This window comes from Ictalurus furcatus, chromosome 22 (assembly GCF_023375685.1).
Source record: "Ictalurus furcatus strain D&B chromosome 22, Billie_1.0, whole genome shotgun sequence".
NCBI classification, from domain to species: Eukaryota; Metazoa; Chordata; class Actinopteri; order Siluriformes; family Ictaluridae; genus Ictalurus; species Ictalurus furcatus.
The window spans coordinates 2,055,605-2,071,339 of NC_071276.1; the positions used below are offsets into that span (position 1 = coordinate 2,055,605).

The following is a 15,735-nucleotide window of genomic DNA, read 5'->3' on the forward strand; positions in this document are numbered from 1 at the left end:
ATCTGGAAGGTCTCAATCATTTCCTAACTGTGGAGGTGAAGCATTGCACTTTTACTGTTTCTATCCAGTACATGTTTATTTATTTATTTATTCTGTATTTGTCACATATACATTACAGCCCTGTGAAATTATTTTCTTCAAATATCCAAGCTTGCTAGGATGGGGTCAGAGTGCAAGGTCAGCCAAGAACCCTGTTCTTTATGTGCTGATTGTGGAAATAAAGTTTCATAGAGCACCAAATACTTTAATACCAAATGCCATATTTTTTAATCAGGTTTTACAATTAGTTTTTTACTAGATAGATAGATACATGTATACACCAGACGCAACACAAACCACATTGTTTGGTTTAAACACATGCAGTGTTATGTCCATTTCAGAAGAAAGCTGTGCCTAGCAGCGATTAAATGTTTTCCAACCACAGAACTGACAGTCAGTGTAGTTGAGTGTAGACTTTCTGTGTTGTTTCTTGCAGAGAAAACCACTGGCACCTATGTTCAGATGTCACCTGACCACCACTCTTTTTGCACCTTTGATTCACTAAAACCACACAAATGCCATTTTCACTTGGTCCTTTGTTTACCACTGAATGATCACATCACAGTAACTATAAAGAGCCTACATTTGTATTACTCTGTGTGTTTTAGTTACTAATAGTACTCTGTGTGTCTATTAGAAATGCATGCTGTGGTTAAGTAAACAGACACCAGCGATATTCTTTGGCTCATTAGGATAAAAAGACTAAGACCTTAATAACTTCAGATGCCATCTTGCAAGTAATTCAGATGCAACATTTCTGGCATTAAACAAGCTGTACATGTGTGATTTTACATATGCTAGAATACAAGTGTGCAGAAAATTATAGTCACATTACAATTACACTAAGTATTTCACATCAATAAATAAATTAACATAATAGAAATGAATCCCATTGTATTATCCAAAGGTATTAATCACAGAAGTGAAGTCCTATAAGGAATGAAACACCACTGCGCTCAAGCCTTCCTTTTTAGTTAATAAATTGCTGTTGACTATGTTTAAACCACTTCCCATTGACACAGATACATCACAGATGTCCTCATTTCCTTGTCATCTCTCACCTGACACAGTACAACAATGCTTCAGTTTGTGATGATAATTTTACTTCTCTATACCATAAGTAAGTATTAATAATCTTATTTACTAATTTAATTAATGATTGTAGAAAATGAGCATGTTTTATAGTTGCTGTAGAATTAGTGTGGTTTGTCTGGACTTGGACCACATTAATGCTTTTGTATATGTTTCTTTTTACAATTCTGCTCAATAAATGAGCTATATTTAAGCTAAATTTAAAAACAATAAATAAATATGTAGTCTTATCTTAGGTTTGGTTTAGCAATATGAGTTTTCTGAGAGTTGAAAGTTTCATAACTAGAATATTTTCAGTGATATTTGATGTGTGAAACATGAGACGATTATTTTATGACTTGCAGCTTTGCTCTCAGAGACTCTCGGTTCTTCAACGTTGGAGGCAGAACCTGGAGATAAAGTCACTATTTGGTGCCACCATGACCTGTATCGTGCCAGTTACATCTTCTGGTATAAGCACATCAGTACCTCAGTGCCACTTCTTGTTGGGTGCAAACAGTTTACTTTATCTGGCCAAATGCAAGAGTGCTATTTCTCCACTGAACCTGAGCGCATGGTGATGTCTGTGCACAGAAAGAACACGTCTCTCACAATCCCAGCAGTTAATGTCTCTGATACAGGACTGTATTACTGCAGCTTCATCAAGCTGGACAAAATAATATTCAGTAACTCCAGCTACTTACATGTGAAAGTAAACGCTGTTTCAGAGAGAAATGGAACATTATCAACAAACTCAGACAGACCAGAAGATTCCCCAGTTCTCTGTCCTCCAAAAGGTTTGTGAAGCTTCTCACATTTGTAGATCCATTTATACAAAGCAATAAGTCATGCAGTTTTTAATTGTAAAACGTGCTTTTTAACATCTTTATAAAGATGCTGTCTCCTCTGGTGTGTTCATGATGCTGAGTGTGATCTCTGGGGCAATGAATGTGATTGTGATTCCTCTCTGTGTCGTGATCTTCATTATTCAGAGAACACACAGAGGTACTGAATTCATATTATATAATACAAGACAATATAACACAAATATAATGTATGAAAAATTAATCATGTATAAATGATATATTATTATTATTATTATTGTTATTTTAGGTGCTGAAGCACAAGACAAAGAGGTAAATCTGAGACTAATTATTTTTATGTAATTAGATACTGTGACCTCCAGAGTTATTGACAACAAAGATTTAAGTCCAACTAATGGAGAGGCATTAAGTTGTAATATGAGCTCGTGCAAATGCCGTAGTTATGTCTTTAGTCACTTATTGGGCTGTACTCAAACCACCATTGTCAAGTCTAATTGCAAGACTAAATGAGATCGAATCAAGACAGCGTCAACTCTTAAGGGAGTTGCACCCAATTCCCAAGTCAAGATCAAGTCCAAAGAAGAGGGAGATTGAATCAAGATTGACATTATTAATTAATAATACCATCCCTTTAACATCCATGTAAAGGTTTACAAAAAACCTCCTAATCAGAGACATCGCTTTTCTCTAGGGGTAAAAGTTTTATGGATAAAATTATGAATGAACTTAAAGCTTATCCTTCAAACTGTGGGCACGTTTTCTTTACAGGACAGCACATAGATTTATAAATATAAGCATTATTTTATTAATTTGACAAGTCTTTACAAATACAAGTTTGCTTGTATTTCCTCATTTGTAAGTCGCATTGGATAAAAGCATCTGCTAAATTAATAAATGTAAATGTAACTCAAAATAGTGAATCAAAAGCACGATAAAAAAGCCTCCATCCTGCAAACAGTACAATTGTGTGACCTCGACATAATGATCATTGTTACAATTTGCAAAAAAATAGGTTATGGTCATTTAAAATACATGAACAGTTTCTTTACTGCCAGTTTACACCAACTTGCTCATCCACCTTGAAATATTCTTAATAAAAACATCTAGGAAACACTTGCTAGTTTTAAATGATTTGTTGTTTTTATCCTATGTCTGTGTATCTTGTGTCACGGCAGGAGCAGCTCTTTAACAAGCAAGACATGAGGACAGGGGGACATGGGGAAATGGGGGATCCTCATGACATATATACTTATGTTGTGTATCAGAAATTAGCTGAGCAGACAACATGATTACACAATGTCATGTAACGCATTTTGTATTGATCAACAGAGTTTCTTTTTAATGGGGTGATGTTAGAGAAGGTGTTCTGTGTGTTTTCTTTTGCTCTATATTTTTGTTCATTATGTACATTCATTATGTACATTAATAAAATATTTCTTCTTAACACAAAGTATGTACATGGTGTATACAATAGTATATAGAAGCAGCTAACTCCAGGCTTTGGGTAAATATATTACATTTTACATTGGGATTAGTTCTAATTGTTATTTATTTGAAATAACTGAGTTCAACTACACTACCCAGAGTACAATGTGGTCTACAAACATGGATGCTTCAGACTACAACACCCAGCACCAACAGAGACTGTCATGTTCAAGTTCACCATCTTACTGATTACACACACACCTGTTCACAATCACAGCCTACACTATAAAACGACTTTCAACCCACAATCAATGTGAATCATATGCTTTGTGTTTTGCCCTGACTGTTATGAAGCATTAGCATTATTGTCTACCAGGTTCCCGATCCTGACTGGTTTTCACATTTTACCTAGTTTATGCTGTTTGCTCATCACCTGGCCTCTGCCTGTCTGTTTACTGTGCTCTTGCCTTACATTTTAGATTTGTTTGCCTGTGTCTACACTAAAGCTGCTGTTTACCTGCACTCGTGTCCGCACCTGCCTCGTAACATTATTTTTATTAATTAGTCTAAATTCAGATTTTATTAGAATTGTTCCCTATCTCTCAATTTAGAGTCAAATATGATCATTCACCTTTAAAAAGGTTTTTATTTTTATTTTAAATATTTTCTTTTAAAAAAATGAATTCAGCTAGCACAAAGATGACATGTTAAGAGTTTCACGTGATGAGTAGTGTAACAGATTTGTGTGAGTAAACTGCTCTTCCTGCCAGTCAGTAATGATGATATTGTGTAAAAACCTTCTCCCCATGTTAGTCAATCAGTCATTTTATCATGAGTTGGAAATATTTGCTACTTATAGTATATGAAAAGGCATTGCACCAGTTTGAGATTGCACATAATATATAGTATGGTATAGAGGATATAGGCAAGTAGGTACATTGGTGACTGTTTACATTACCGAACAGTGCAAAAAGATGCATTAAATACTGTGTAATAGAACTATATAATGCAGTGTATACAGAGAGAAAAGATTTACCTTTACCTTCTGTAAAATAGAATAAATAAGACAAACACACGTTTGAGGAAAAGGTGCTACACATGAGCCTGTTTGTGTCTCTTCTAATTTCCTTTATTTAAATAACAGACCCGTTTCACAATGACGTCAAAAACTTCCGCCTTTCCGCAAAGCAGTGTATACGTACTTCCGTTTTACCTTACGTTGCCATAGTAACATGGGTGGCGCTACTAACATTGCATTTTTGACAACAAATCAGTTTTCTTGCTCCTAAAATTAAGCATTCTGGAGGGAGAGAGATCTTATTTAAAATTCACCAGTGTATATATGCATCATATCCTACGAGATGAAGGAGAAGCGGTGTGTCTACCTGCGGAAAAGCTCAAGCGGTAATTAGCTTAGCTTAATTTATGGCTTTAGCGCGTTTAAAGCAAAATAATAATAATGAAACACACTCACTTTTTGTTGCAATTGAGTAAAGTCCCGGTGTAGCTCCTATCTCAGCGTCACCATCAGGTTGGCATTCACTATATATTCGATGGTGACCAGGAGCCGGACCGCAGCTCTTCGGCCGTGGCCTCCGTGTTTCCTGGGTGAAGTGTCCGGATTGGTGCTGCTCGTTCCCGGGTACCGAAGCAGCGACAAGCCGGACACTTCACACAAGATAGGAGCGACACTGGGATTTTGCTCAATTGCAACAAAAAGTGAGTGTTGCATTATATTTATTTAATTAATGAATGTATTTTTTTTTTGTTTTAAATCCACTAAGATCCTAAGCTAAGGTAATACATTACTGACTTTTATCTAACAATACACAATCTATAGCTAACATCAGTAATATGGAAACACGATTGCAACAAGAGTTTGCAAGAGTATTACAGTAAATTAAATCAATTAATCTGCAGAAGAGAAAGCTAACAACTACCATTGTCCTAACTCCCACGTTAACGTAAGCTGGGCTAGACAATACAAGAATGCTTCCCTTCATAATCAAACAGGTACTGCTCAATGAAGAATCTGTATCCTTTATCAAGTTTAGAACGTGTCGTAAGTGAAAATTACAAGTTGCTGTAAATCATCTGGACATATTTCTGGCAGATGTAGAAGGGACTGGGTAAACTCCATATGTAGTTTTATTGGGACAATAAAACCATCTTCTATATATTTTATTATTGTTCACTTTTTATATATACATCTGCAGGCCTTACCTAATTATTTGTGTTTTTAATGTTATTTTTGTACATTAAGTTCATATTACTTGCATAAAGATACTTTTATTTTGAATTTGTAAAACCCCTATCAACATGGCGCCGCTTCACCTGGGCAGCGATTGTTCTCGAACAAATATCCAGACCCCGCCCTCTTGGCTCTGATTGGCTCGGGGTAAACGATAGCACACCGAGATTTTGTTGTTTTGTTGTTGTTGTTTTTATTATAGACCGCGCGCGATTAAAAACCGGTCTTTTTCCATAGTTTCAGCTGTATTTTACCGCCATGAACAGCGCTGTGGGGTTTTTAATTTTGATATTAAGTTGTAATGGATTTTCTACAGGTGAGTCATGGCTTTCTTCACTTCCGGGTTGTTCCGTTATATTCGCGGTAATAATCGTTAGACTGGAAAATAAAGTATGAACTGAGTATGAAATGAAAGTATAAAATAAAGTATAAATAATTTCTAAATAAAATATCTAATTATATTTTTACTCTTACACACTTGCATACTTTTGTACCATTAAAAGTTAGAGCAGCTTCTCACAGGACTCCTGTATGGACTGTTTATGTTTACAGGTTTGAACATTCAGTACAGTGGCACTGTGGTCACACTAACCAATAACACAGAAGTCACTGCTGCTGTTGTTCGGGTGGACGGTGTGCCTGTTTTCTCATATCCATCTATCACCACGGTGAAGAAGAGGGAGATTATCTGCCAAAGTATGAGACAGCATGTGGAAGGACATCTGCGTGACTTACAGTTCTTCTTGTCTACAGTAATGAAAGACTTCCATTACACTGAAGGTGAGACCTTAACTGTTCATGAATGCTGATCTCTAGCATTCATCAGAAACTGTTAAAATACTTGCATCTAATTGATTCAAATAGATTTCGTACTCGATGCCCAACACTACAAAATAAGACAACCGAGTTCACAGAGGTGTGTTAAGTATACTGCTCCTCTGCTGTTTCTTACACTGGGACTCATTTTTCAGTCTTTAGTTAAAGTTGTGTACAAATGTTTATGTAACCCAAACAGAATAAAAACATTTTCTGCTGGATTTAAAAAAAGTTTCAGAAAGGCTGATTTTCTCTGTACTTCATAAAAGCATGTATGTCTTTGTCCAAGCCTCCTCTGTGTCTGGTTAGTTTTGAAGCTTAGCTTAATTAATTCTATTGGTCAAGCCTTGTGCTTTTGTGCCCTAAACTTCTCTGTAGCTGAAAAGCTGATGAACTCATTTGTTGTCACTCGGCTAGATTACTGTAACGCCGTTTTAGTCGGAGTTTCTAAATCCACAATCGATAAACTGCAATATGTACAAAACTCTGCTGCAGGATCCTGACTGGAACCAGGTCATGTGATCATATTACTCCTGTTCTGGAGTCCTTACACTGGTTCGGGTTCAGTGTCCATTTTAAAATTATGATGCTGACATACAAAGCATTACATGGCTTGGCTCCTCATTACTTATCTGCTTTATTAATTCCTTACACCCCAAATCACAGACTGCGATTATCACAAAGTTATGACTTTGTCATGGTCTAATAATTGAACGTTACTTGAGGGTTCGTATTAAGCATATCATTTTTGACTATAGAACCTATTTCAATAGCCTTTTATATTATGTTTGTTTAATTATATGTTCCGACACATTTGTTTTGTTGTTTATTTTCTGCCATGCTGCTTCTCAAGCTTTATTAATTCCCAAGGTGTTGCTTTTCTTTGCAATAATGTTTTCATACTCATCGTATAACTTAATTATTAGTCATTTAAAGCTGCTTTCTTATTTGCTCTCATATTGCTATATCTTCACTTTACTGATAGGGCTGCTTCCATATCGTCTGCATGCACATAAACCTTGACTGGCCAATTCTGACTTGAAATAGTGGAACGAAGCTGCACCTGAATTTTGTGTTACACTAAATCAAGGAGACGATATCAAAATGAAGCTATTTCAGATTCATCATTAAACAAATCAGACAGCTTTAAGTGTGTGTGTGTTTTCAGTATCTGTACAGTCGGAGTTTGCCTGTGATGGAGATGATGGCTACATGAAGATCAGCTATGACAACATTTCCATCACTTTTCATTGCAAAAATGAAGCCTGGACTCCATCTAATGATCAAGCTACAGCACTCCTGAACAGTTTGGATCCTGATTATGCTCGGAATGGGAAGAACATCCTACATGACGAGTGTAGTTATTGGGATAAGCAGAGGAAAGGTACACACACACACTGCATTTCATCACTGATCAACATGCACATTTTTTTTCTTATCTTTCCTTTTTCCCATACCTTGCAAAACCATGATATCTGGGAGTTTTAAAGGGGTCATATCATGATTTTGAAATATTTTTAAACGTTAATTATGTTGTTTATTGGTTGTAAGAGAATAGGCTAACATGCATTTAATGTAAAAAAATATGCATTATTTCTTAAATCTTTTACATATACTGAAGTACCTCTGTTCCCAGGCTGCCTAAAACACTCTGATTTCACCAAAGCCCCTCCTAACAAAAAGCCCAGAGTGGGTTAGGGTTAGGGCAACAGTTGAACTGTTGCGTTGTTATTGGCCAAAAGCCTTGCGTGTGCTGGAAAAGTAACTACCCTTAGTGTTAGCGTTTGCCTCCAAGGCAATTCTAAGCTCCTAAACAACATGTTGTCGGTTTTACCTTATCAGTTCGAAGCAAATTTGCAAATACGACTTGGTTAGAACATTTTACAGTGACAAGTTTTTATTTTGTAACTCTCACCTTTCAGATACGATGTAAATTCCAACCCCAATGACGGGGGAAACTATGGTGTACACAGCTGCTGTATATATCATGTGATATACCTTTTGGAAAGCTAGGATTCTTGTGATTCCATTGATATAAACCGTTTCAATATACAATCCCAACAGCAGCTACGATCAACGTCTGTCAGACCACCGACATACAAACACACACTTTTAAAAAAGTGAGGCAGCTTAGCAGACTTTAGCTAGCACGTTAGCAGAGGTCTGCAACATTTACATTTACGGCATTTGACAGATGCCCTTATCCAGGGCAACTTATGTCATATGACAAACTTTGTCATTTATACATCTGAGCAGTTGAGGGCCTTGCTCCAGGTCCCCAACAGTGGCAGCTTGGCAGCGCTGGGATTTGAACTTTTGATCTTCTGATCAGTAGCCCAACGTTTTAACCACTGAGCTACCACTGCCCTGCTGCTACAACTGAGCCACAACACAAAACTCCACATTTGAACAGTCAATAGCAGATACTTCATAAAATAATCAAACCCACTTACAGGTCCTGATTCAGAAACGCAAGATTGTCCGAGCAGAGTGGGAATCGCACCACTTTTCAGGAGCAGAACTTGTGTGTAGTCTTCATTGTACTCGCCCAGGTTCAGGAAGCTGTCCTCTGTAAAATGCACTGTGCACAAGAAAATGTTTGGGTTGTACTGCTCAAGAACAGCGTTATAAATAAACAGTGAGCTCTGATTTCGTTCGTTTTCGGAAGGCTAAACAAAGAGGTTTTGCTTTCGCACCAAAACGCACAGCATCTCCGCGCTATGGCGCCTGAATTCACTGAAGCCTCGCCGCCTTTCTTCGTGGGTGCCTTTGGGCGGGTTTATGCTGATGGTGCATGCTGTGACGTAGAGAAATTACGGTAAATCTGGACTTCGAATGGGGTGTTTCTGGCAGGTCGGGAGCAGTGTTCTCTGTTAGATAGAATAAATCCCTTTTGGGGAAGATATGTGTTTACATGCAGAAACAGATGCATTACACTCCCAAACAGAAGAAAAACATTAAAAATCATGTTATGACCCCATTAACGGCAAATTCCTTTAAACATTTTCCTATAAAAATACAGATTTGAAAGCTGATTTATTTCTGCAGCAGATAATAAAGACTCTGATTTAACAGATGGAGGACCAATTGGCGGATCAGATGGAGGACCAATTGGAGGATCAGGTGGCATATCCGGAGGCCTAATTGGTTGCTGCATTCTAACCATTGCCTGTATTGCTGCAATTTTCATCTGCTGCAAGAAGAAGAAGAAGAAGAGGAACTCAGGTGAGCAAAAGTCAAACATGAAGTTCAACAGAAACAATGAAGACATTCTCCTGAAAGTTGATTTAAATGTATATATTTTATTATTTATATTAAATTACATATGTATACAGTTTAATTGTGTAAACTGATATGTAGAGAGTGTAGTGATGATGGATCAGATTTGCTTATAATAATGTCCTTAATCTGTCTTTCAGTCATAACACCTGAGACAATCGAACTCTGTAAGTGAACTTCCCATACTTACTGTAAAATACTGGATTATTCCGTTTTAATGTTTTTTTTATTATTATTTTGTCATTGAATTGCTGATGTTCCTATATTTATTTATTTATTAACAATTTTTTATTTTTATACAGCCGCTGAAGTTTCTCCAATGATAGGCGAAGTGTGAGAGGTCTCCTTCCTAAGAGAGCAAAACAATGCTATAATAATGAATGTTAAATGAATGTTATTTCATGGTTCATCAGAACTAACTTAGTTTAGGTGATATTATTACTTTGACTACATGCACAAGTATTAAATTTGAAAAGTCTGTTTACTGCATCAGTAGCGAATGTGTGGTTACCATATCATTTCTACCATTACATTTTGAATGTCACTTGTAGGCATGCAATTACTGACTTGCACTGACATGGCAGTGGTGGTCATGAGTGTCTGGACATGACAAGAAAATATGTATGTATGTATATGTATGTATGTGTGTGTATGTGTTTACTTGAAAGAATTTAAGACCTTAAAAATACTTGTCAAGCTTTTCATAATATTAACAAGGAATAGAAGTCTTTCTTATTACTCGGTCAATACCATTTTAAATATATTTGGTAATTTATCTGGGAAACTAATAGTAAATAAGTAAATGTCACTTACCAAGCAGAGTTTACTGTTAACAGCCTGCTTTAGTATGTACAAGAATTTGTTTGCGAATATTATTAATTATAAATAATTTATCAAGCACAAGATGATATAGTATACCTGTGCTCTTATGGTTGTATGTTTTTAAAAAAATAAATAAAGAGAGAGATAGTCAAATCACAATATTTCAAAGCGGCATTAAAGAGTCTGTCATTAAAGTTCATGAAGGTTTATAATGTTACAGTTTCCAACAGTTGCAGTACTACACTATGTAAAAACTCGTGTAAACTGTGGTAGCTGATTCACTTGTACCAGCACTTCCCAAACTATCATGTCCATGTCACTGCTGTCCTGGAAATCTAACAGCACACAAATAACATCTGGCTTTTTCCATTACTGGGCAAAATACAATGTTCAGAGCAACAGTCAGTAAATGTATACCTACAAAGTGACTTCCCAAAAACATGCCAGCAAATGAGGTGTGTGTGTGTGTGTGAGAGAGAGATTGTGTGTGTTTACATGTTGAGCTGGAGTCCAATAAACTTACATTACAGATGCAGTAAATAGAGATTACAATGTAAAAGACTGAAGTATTGATTTCTTATGGTTGTATGTGTGTCATGTGTGACACTTTTTTTTAAAATTGCTTTTTATGACAGATTATTTAATGCATTTTTCTAACTTATTGCTTTGACTATTTGAAATGTGAAAAGAAGTGTCATTGAACATTTATTATAAAATGTATTATTCTGTGAATGTAAATGAAGATGTGAGAACATTTTATGCATTATTTTATGAGATTTTTATACACCAGTATGTGTCTGTGTTATGTTGAGTGCAAAAATGCTCGTCCCCATACTTATGAGTCAAAGTGCACAATAATGCACTCAGAGGAAAGTGCTATCTGCCTTCTTCCACATACAGGAGCCCACAGGAACCTACTAGTGGCACTGTGATTGACAGGGGAGGGAGAATATGTCCCTCCCACCCAGAGGGCATGGCCAATTTTGCTCTTTTGGTATCGTCAGTAATCAAATTTTGCAATCTTTGGATCATATTCTTTTCTGTTGAGCCAGTCGAGAGCCAGAGTTTAAAGGATTTTTAGAAATTTTCCCCATCTGATGCAGTTTGCTTATTTTTCTGCCAGACTTGTCATGCGTTTCTGTCTGCTTGTTCAATTCTGAATGAACAGTCTTCACTGTTGGTGATGGTCTTCCTAAACATGCTAACATTTTCTTCTTTTTTATTCTCCAGCTCTGCGAAAGCCCCGTTTTTTGTGGATGTTTTTTTATAGATCCCTTTTCCCTGATTCACATTGACCATTAACTTGACTTTAAGTGAGTTTTGTTTTGACCTTTAAAGAAGACTTGTACAATAAACTCATAACATATTAAACAAAAATAAAATAAAATAAATAAAGCTAAATAAAAAAAAGGGGAGAAACTTTTGCACACAACAGAACATTTTAAAAGAGTATTCTTGGAAATGGTTACGAAAATATTTCTTACGAATCACCTACCTCTCAAAAGAAAGCACTTTACCAAAATATTTGATATTTTAGTAATATATTTTTGGTAAATTGCCTGATGAACATGAAATAACCATTAATAAATTTTTGATGGCAATGAAGTGTCTGTCCTTATTTTTGCTCTGTTGTTAAACCAGTACATAATGTAGAATTCAGTCAGCAGTTTAGTTATGTAATTTGTAGAACTATATGCAACACTGACTGAATCTCACATATCTTAACATTTCCTCCATTTACTTCTTGCATTATCTCATCCATTTTCATTGTCAAAGGAACATCATAAATAACACCTCGGAGCTTTGCTGCATTCCCTCGGATATGACCACTGATCCGTTCTACATTCAAAGTTTTTGCTCTGAGAAACTTATCTGTGTGTAGTTGGTCTTTAGCTAAAATCAAAAGTCTCTTGTTACTTAAATATTTAGCAAACTTGATTTTGCCCATTTCTTTCTCAATCGCTTTTGTTAGTTTAAGTGGGTGAAAATGTCCCTCTTCTTTTTTATACGTTATCATCACTTTCCAATCAGTTTGTTCATCCTTCTTCTCACTTGTCTTAGTAGCCATCAATTTTTTTGGCCATATCGCCCACCTCCAAGCTGGAGACTGATCATTCCTAACTTTCTTCTTTCTAGTTCCATCCTGCCATACCATAATATCACTGTCTCCATCTGTAGTATCACCCATGATAGTTACATTCACGGCACAGTTGTTGCTAATCTGCCCAATTTACCCTCGGCCAACTCGGCAAGAAGGTTTTCAGATTCATTCAGTCTCAACGAAACGTTTTCCCACTGTAACCCTGCTAGTTTCTGCAGATTCCAGCTGGTCTCCTCCCTCCTGTAATCCATGTCTGATTGATCTCATCTTCATCTTCTTCTTAATGGCTGTTCATTCCTAAGAGCATTACCGCCACCTACTGTATTTTGTGAACTATATCCTACAACAGTGGTTCCCAAACTTTTCCAGGGCAAGGCCCCCCAAATGGTATCATCATTTGACTGAGGGCCCCACTTTTGCAAGATGTCTTTAAAACACATTAAAAATACAGACTTCTGCATATATCCCCCTTTTTTTTTATTAATAATTACATCTTACATCTTTACATTACATTACATTAGGAATTGATTGTGTGTGTGTGGTTTTCTGAGAGTGAAAGTGAAAACATACGTTTATTTATTTTAACACCAAATTTTTGAGGCCCCCCGGGCGCCCTCTGGCGGCCCCCACTTTGAGAACCACTGTCCTACAATATTGTTGCTCTGCCAAGATCATAGCACCACGTTAGGAATCCAGCATTAGATGGTGCTCCATGTTCAGCTTCTCCATCCTTTACCAGATCCCCACATAGTCCCAATCCAAGCATTGCACCATATTCTACTGTCTAAACCTGTCTCATGTAGAAATGTAAACAGTGTTCTATACCCATGTGCATCTGTTTTACCCCAAATATCCTCTACCCTTAGCGATTTACTCTTAATATTCTCAACTAAGCTTTTATGAAATATGTCATACTTATCACATACAAACAAAAAATGCTCTACAGTTTCTAACACTCCACAATTGTCACACAGTCCATCTGTTTTCTCATAATTGCCAAAGGTGAATTTAAACCTGTATGTCCCAGTCTGAGCCTAGCTAATAACACTTCCTCCGTTCTATTCCTTCCCATGTACCATTTATTTGCCACTGTCTTCCTGATTTTATAAAGCTACCTGCCTTTGCTATCTCTATCCCATCTTCTCTGCCATTCTTTGTTTATTTCCTTCTGAATTATAGTTTTCATCTCACCTTTCCCCATTGGCACTTGAGTATCTACTTTTCTTTTTCCAAGTGCACTTTTAGCTAATCTATCAGCCACCTCGTTCCATCATACTCCAACATGTGCTTGTACCCAGCAAAAATGTATCACCACTCTCTTTGTCTTTACCCTATGAACAGAGAGTAGACTTTGAGAGGGCAAAGTGATTAATATCAGTGCATTTCCGAGTATCGCAGTTGCTCAAAAAATAAGAGTTGCGGTATGTTTGTGAATGGGTTTTTGTTTTACATTCAAGAGAAACTGAGGAGAGTGTAAAAATTGAACCTCCCCATCAAACACAACCTAATTATCAGCCTTATTCTCTGTTAAACGAGTATGTTATGTATTGTAGCGTGCAGTCAAACACCATATCGGAAGCCATTGGGTGTGGTGTGAGTAAATTATCTCATCCAGATGTAATTTAATAATTCTAGAAGCAAGTCATTAACCTGCTTGTGATTGAGATTTTGCTTAGAACCAATCATTTGGAACAATTAAACATTTTTTTTCTAATTCTGTTTCTATTGAAAATAATGGTACAGATGAAATTAAATTAATAATGTACTGTTTAGCAAATAAATCCATTTTATTGCTTTGTACATGGCTGTTTATATATAAAAAAAAGATGTATTAAAGACCTGATTTACTATATCTTTTAGTTTTTAATAGTTTTAAGCACTTTTAAAAATATTTTTTTGGTGGTTTTTAACCACTCTTTCATAGTATATATGCAAGTAGTTTCATACTAAAAGTTAACATTGTAGTATGTATAACACTAAAATAATGGTCAATTTACTCAGCCATGAAGATGGAGAGGATAATGAAGAGATGATCGAAAATGACAAGGCAGATGAAGAGACAGGTAGGAACGGGCCACACAGGATATTATGACTAGGCCTGTTCTATATTGTACACATATAATTATGCTATAAACAAACACTTAAGCATCCTCATAAAACAAAATGCTTTTTTAAAAAAAACATACGAAATGAAGGATTTTTAATGTAAAAATGCAGTAAATTATCTGTGAGGGTTAGCGTTAGGGGATAGAATATACAGTGGCAAGAAAAAGTGTGTGTACCATTTGGAATTAATTGGTCATCAGTTTTCATTTCATTTCATTTCATCACAAGTATAGAAAGATCACAAAATAATGCTTAAGATAACAACACACAAACAATTATAATCTTTCATGTCTTTATTGAACACATCCCATTAAACATTGACAGTACTGTGGAAAAAGTAAGTGGAAAGTTTACCCATGATGCATCGTGTTGCCTTCTTGAGCATCAGTGGATGTTTTCACCCTTTGAAATAATTGTGTACGAGTCCATCAAGTGTCCCCAGTGTGAAAAGATGGATCTGAAAATCATTTAGTTACTGTTGGAAAGGGGTCAAATATGCAGAAGATGCTGGAAAAAAAAGGAATGTGTAGGACCTGGAGAATTTTTCTGAAGAACAGTGGGCAGGTTAACTGTTCAGGACAAACAAGGGACTCGTGAAAAACTCTCACAAAACAAACACAGTTATGGATCATCCAGGTAACAGCAAAAATGTAGTCACTTACCAGGTTCACTTACTTTTACAGCCTTTTGTTGCCATCGTACCAACTTTTTTGAGACATGTTGCAGCCATCAAATTCAAAATTACCTAATTTTTTTCTTAAAACCGTACATTTCCTCAGTTTCAACATTTTATGTTATCTATGTTCTATTGTGAATAACACATGGGTTTTGTGGGATTTGCAAATCACTGTATTGTGTTTTTATTTACATTTTACACAGCATCCCACCTTTTTTGGAATTGGGGTTGTACAAGGAAAGACATTATACCGCTATATAGCACTGCTCTGTGAAGCATGATTCAACATATATTTATTTCCATCACTGCTCCCCTCATCAGCCTT

General features: G+C 36.2%; 2 protein-coding genes across 7 annotated transcripts; both read left to right on the forward strand.

The window, feature by feature from the left end:
* The first annotated feature begins 722 nt into the window (after positions 1 to 722).
* Positions 723 to 3,589, forward strand: LOC128599164 (uncharacterized). Its single transcript, XM_053610619.1, has 5 exons — positions 723 to 1,159; positions 1,476 to 1,907; positions 2,005 to 2,115; positions 2,224 to 2,246; positions 3,110 to 3,589. Exons 1-5 carry the CDS (start codon positions 1,117 to 1,119, stop codon positions 3,221 to 3,223), a joined length of 723 nt encoding a protein of 240 aa, XP_053466594.1. The 5' UTR covers positions 723 to 1,116; the 3' UTR covers positions 3,224 to 3,589.
* A 427-nt stretch (positions 3,590 to 4,016) lies between these two features.
* LOC128599160 (uncharacterized) lies at positions 4,017 to 12,128 on the forward strand. 6 transcript variants are annotated; one of them, XM_053610608.1, is made up of 10 exons: positions 4,653 to 4,763; positions 4,856 to 5,078; positions 5,280 to 5,372; positions 5,702 to 5,757; positions 5,848 to 5,926; positions 6,163 to 6,390; positions 7,595 to 7,810; positions 9,502 to 9,651; positions 9,846 to 9,872; positions 10,008 to 12,128. In XM_053610608.1, the coding sequence occupies exons 2-10, from the start codon at positions 4,913 to 4,915 to the stop codon at positions 10,040 to 10,042; spliced, it is 1,050 nt and encodes a 349-aa protein (XP_053466583.1). In that variant the 5' UTR covers positions 4,653 to 4,763; positions 4,856 to 4,912; the 3' UTR covers positions 10,043 to 12,128. The 6 variants fall into 6 exon arrangements, with proteins under 6 accessions (XP_053466584.1, XP_053466588.1, XP_053466589.1 ...); XM_053610609.1 differs by lacking the exon at positions 4,856 to 5,078 and having other exon boundaries at positions 4,017 to 4,763; XM_053610610.1 differs by lacking the exons at positions 5,702 to 5,757; positions 5,848 to 5,926.
* The last annotated feature ends 3,607 nt before the right edge of the window (positions 12,129 to 15,735 follow it).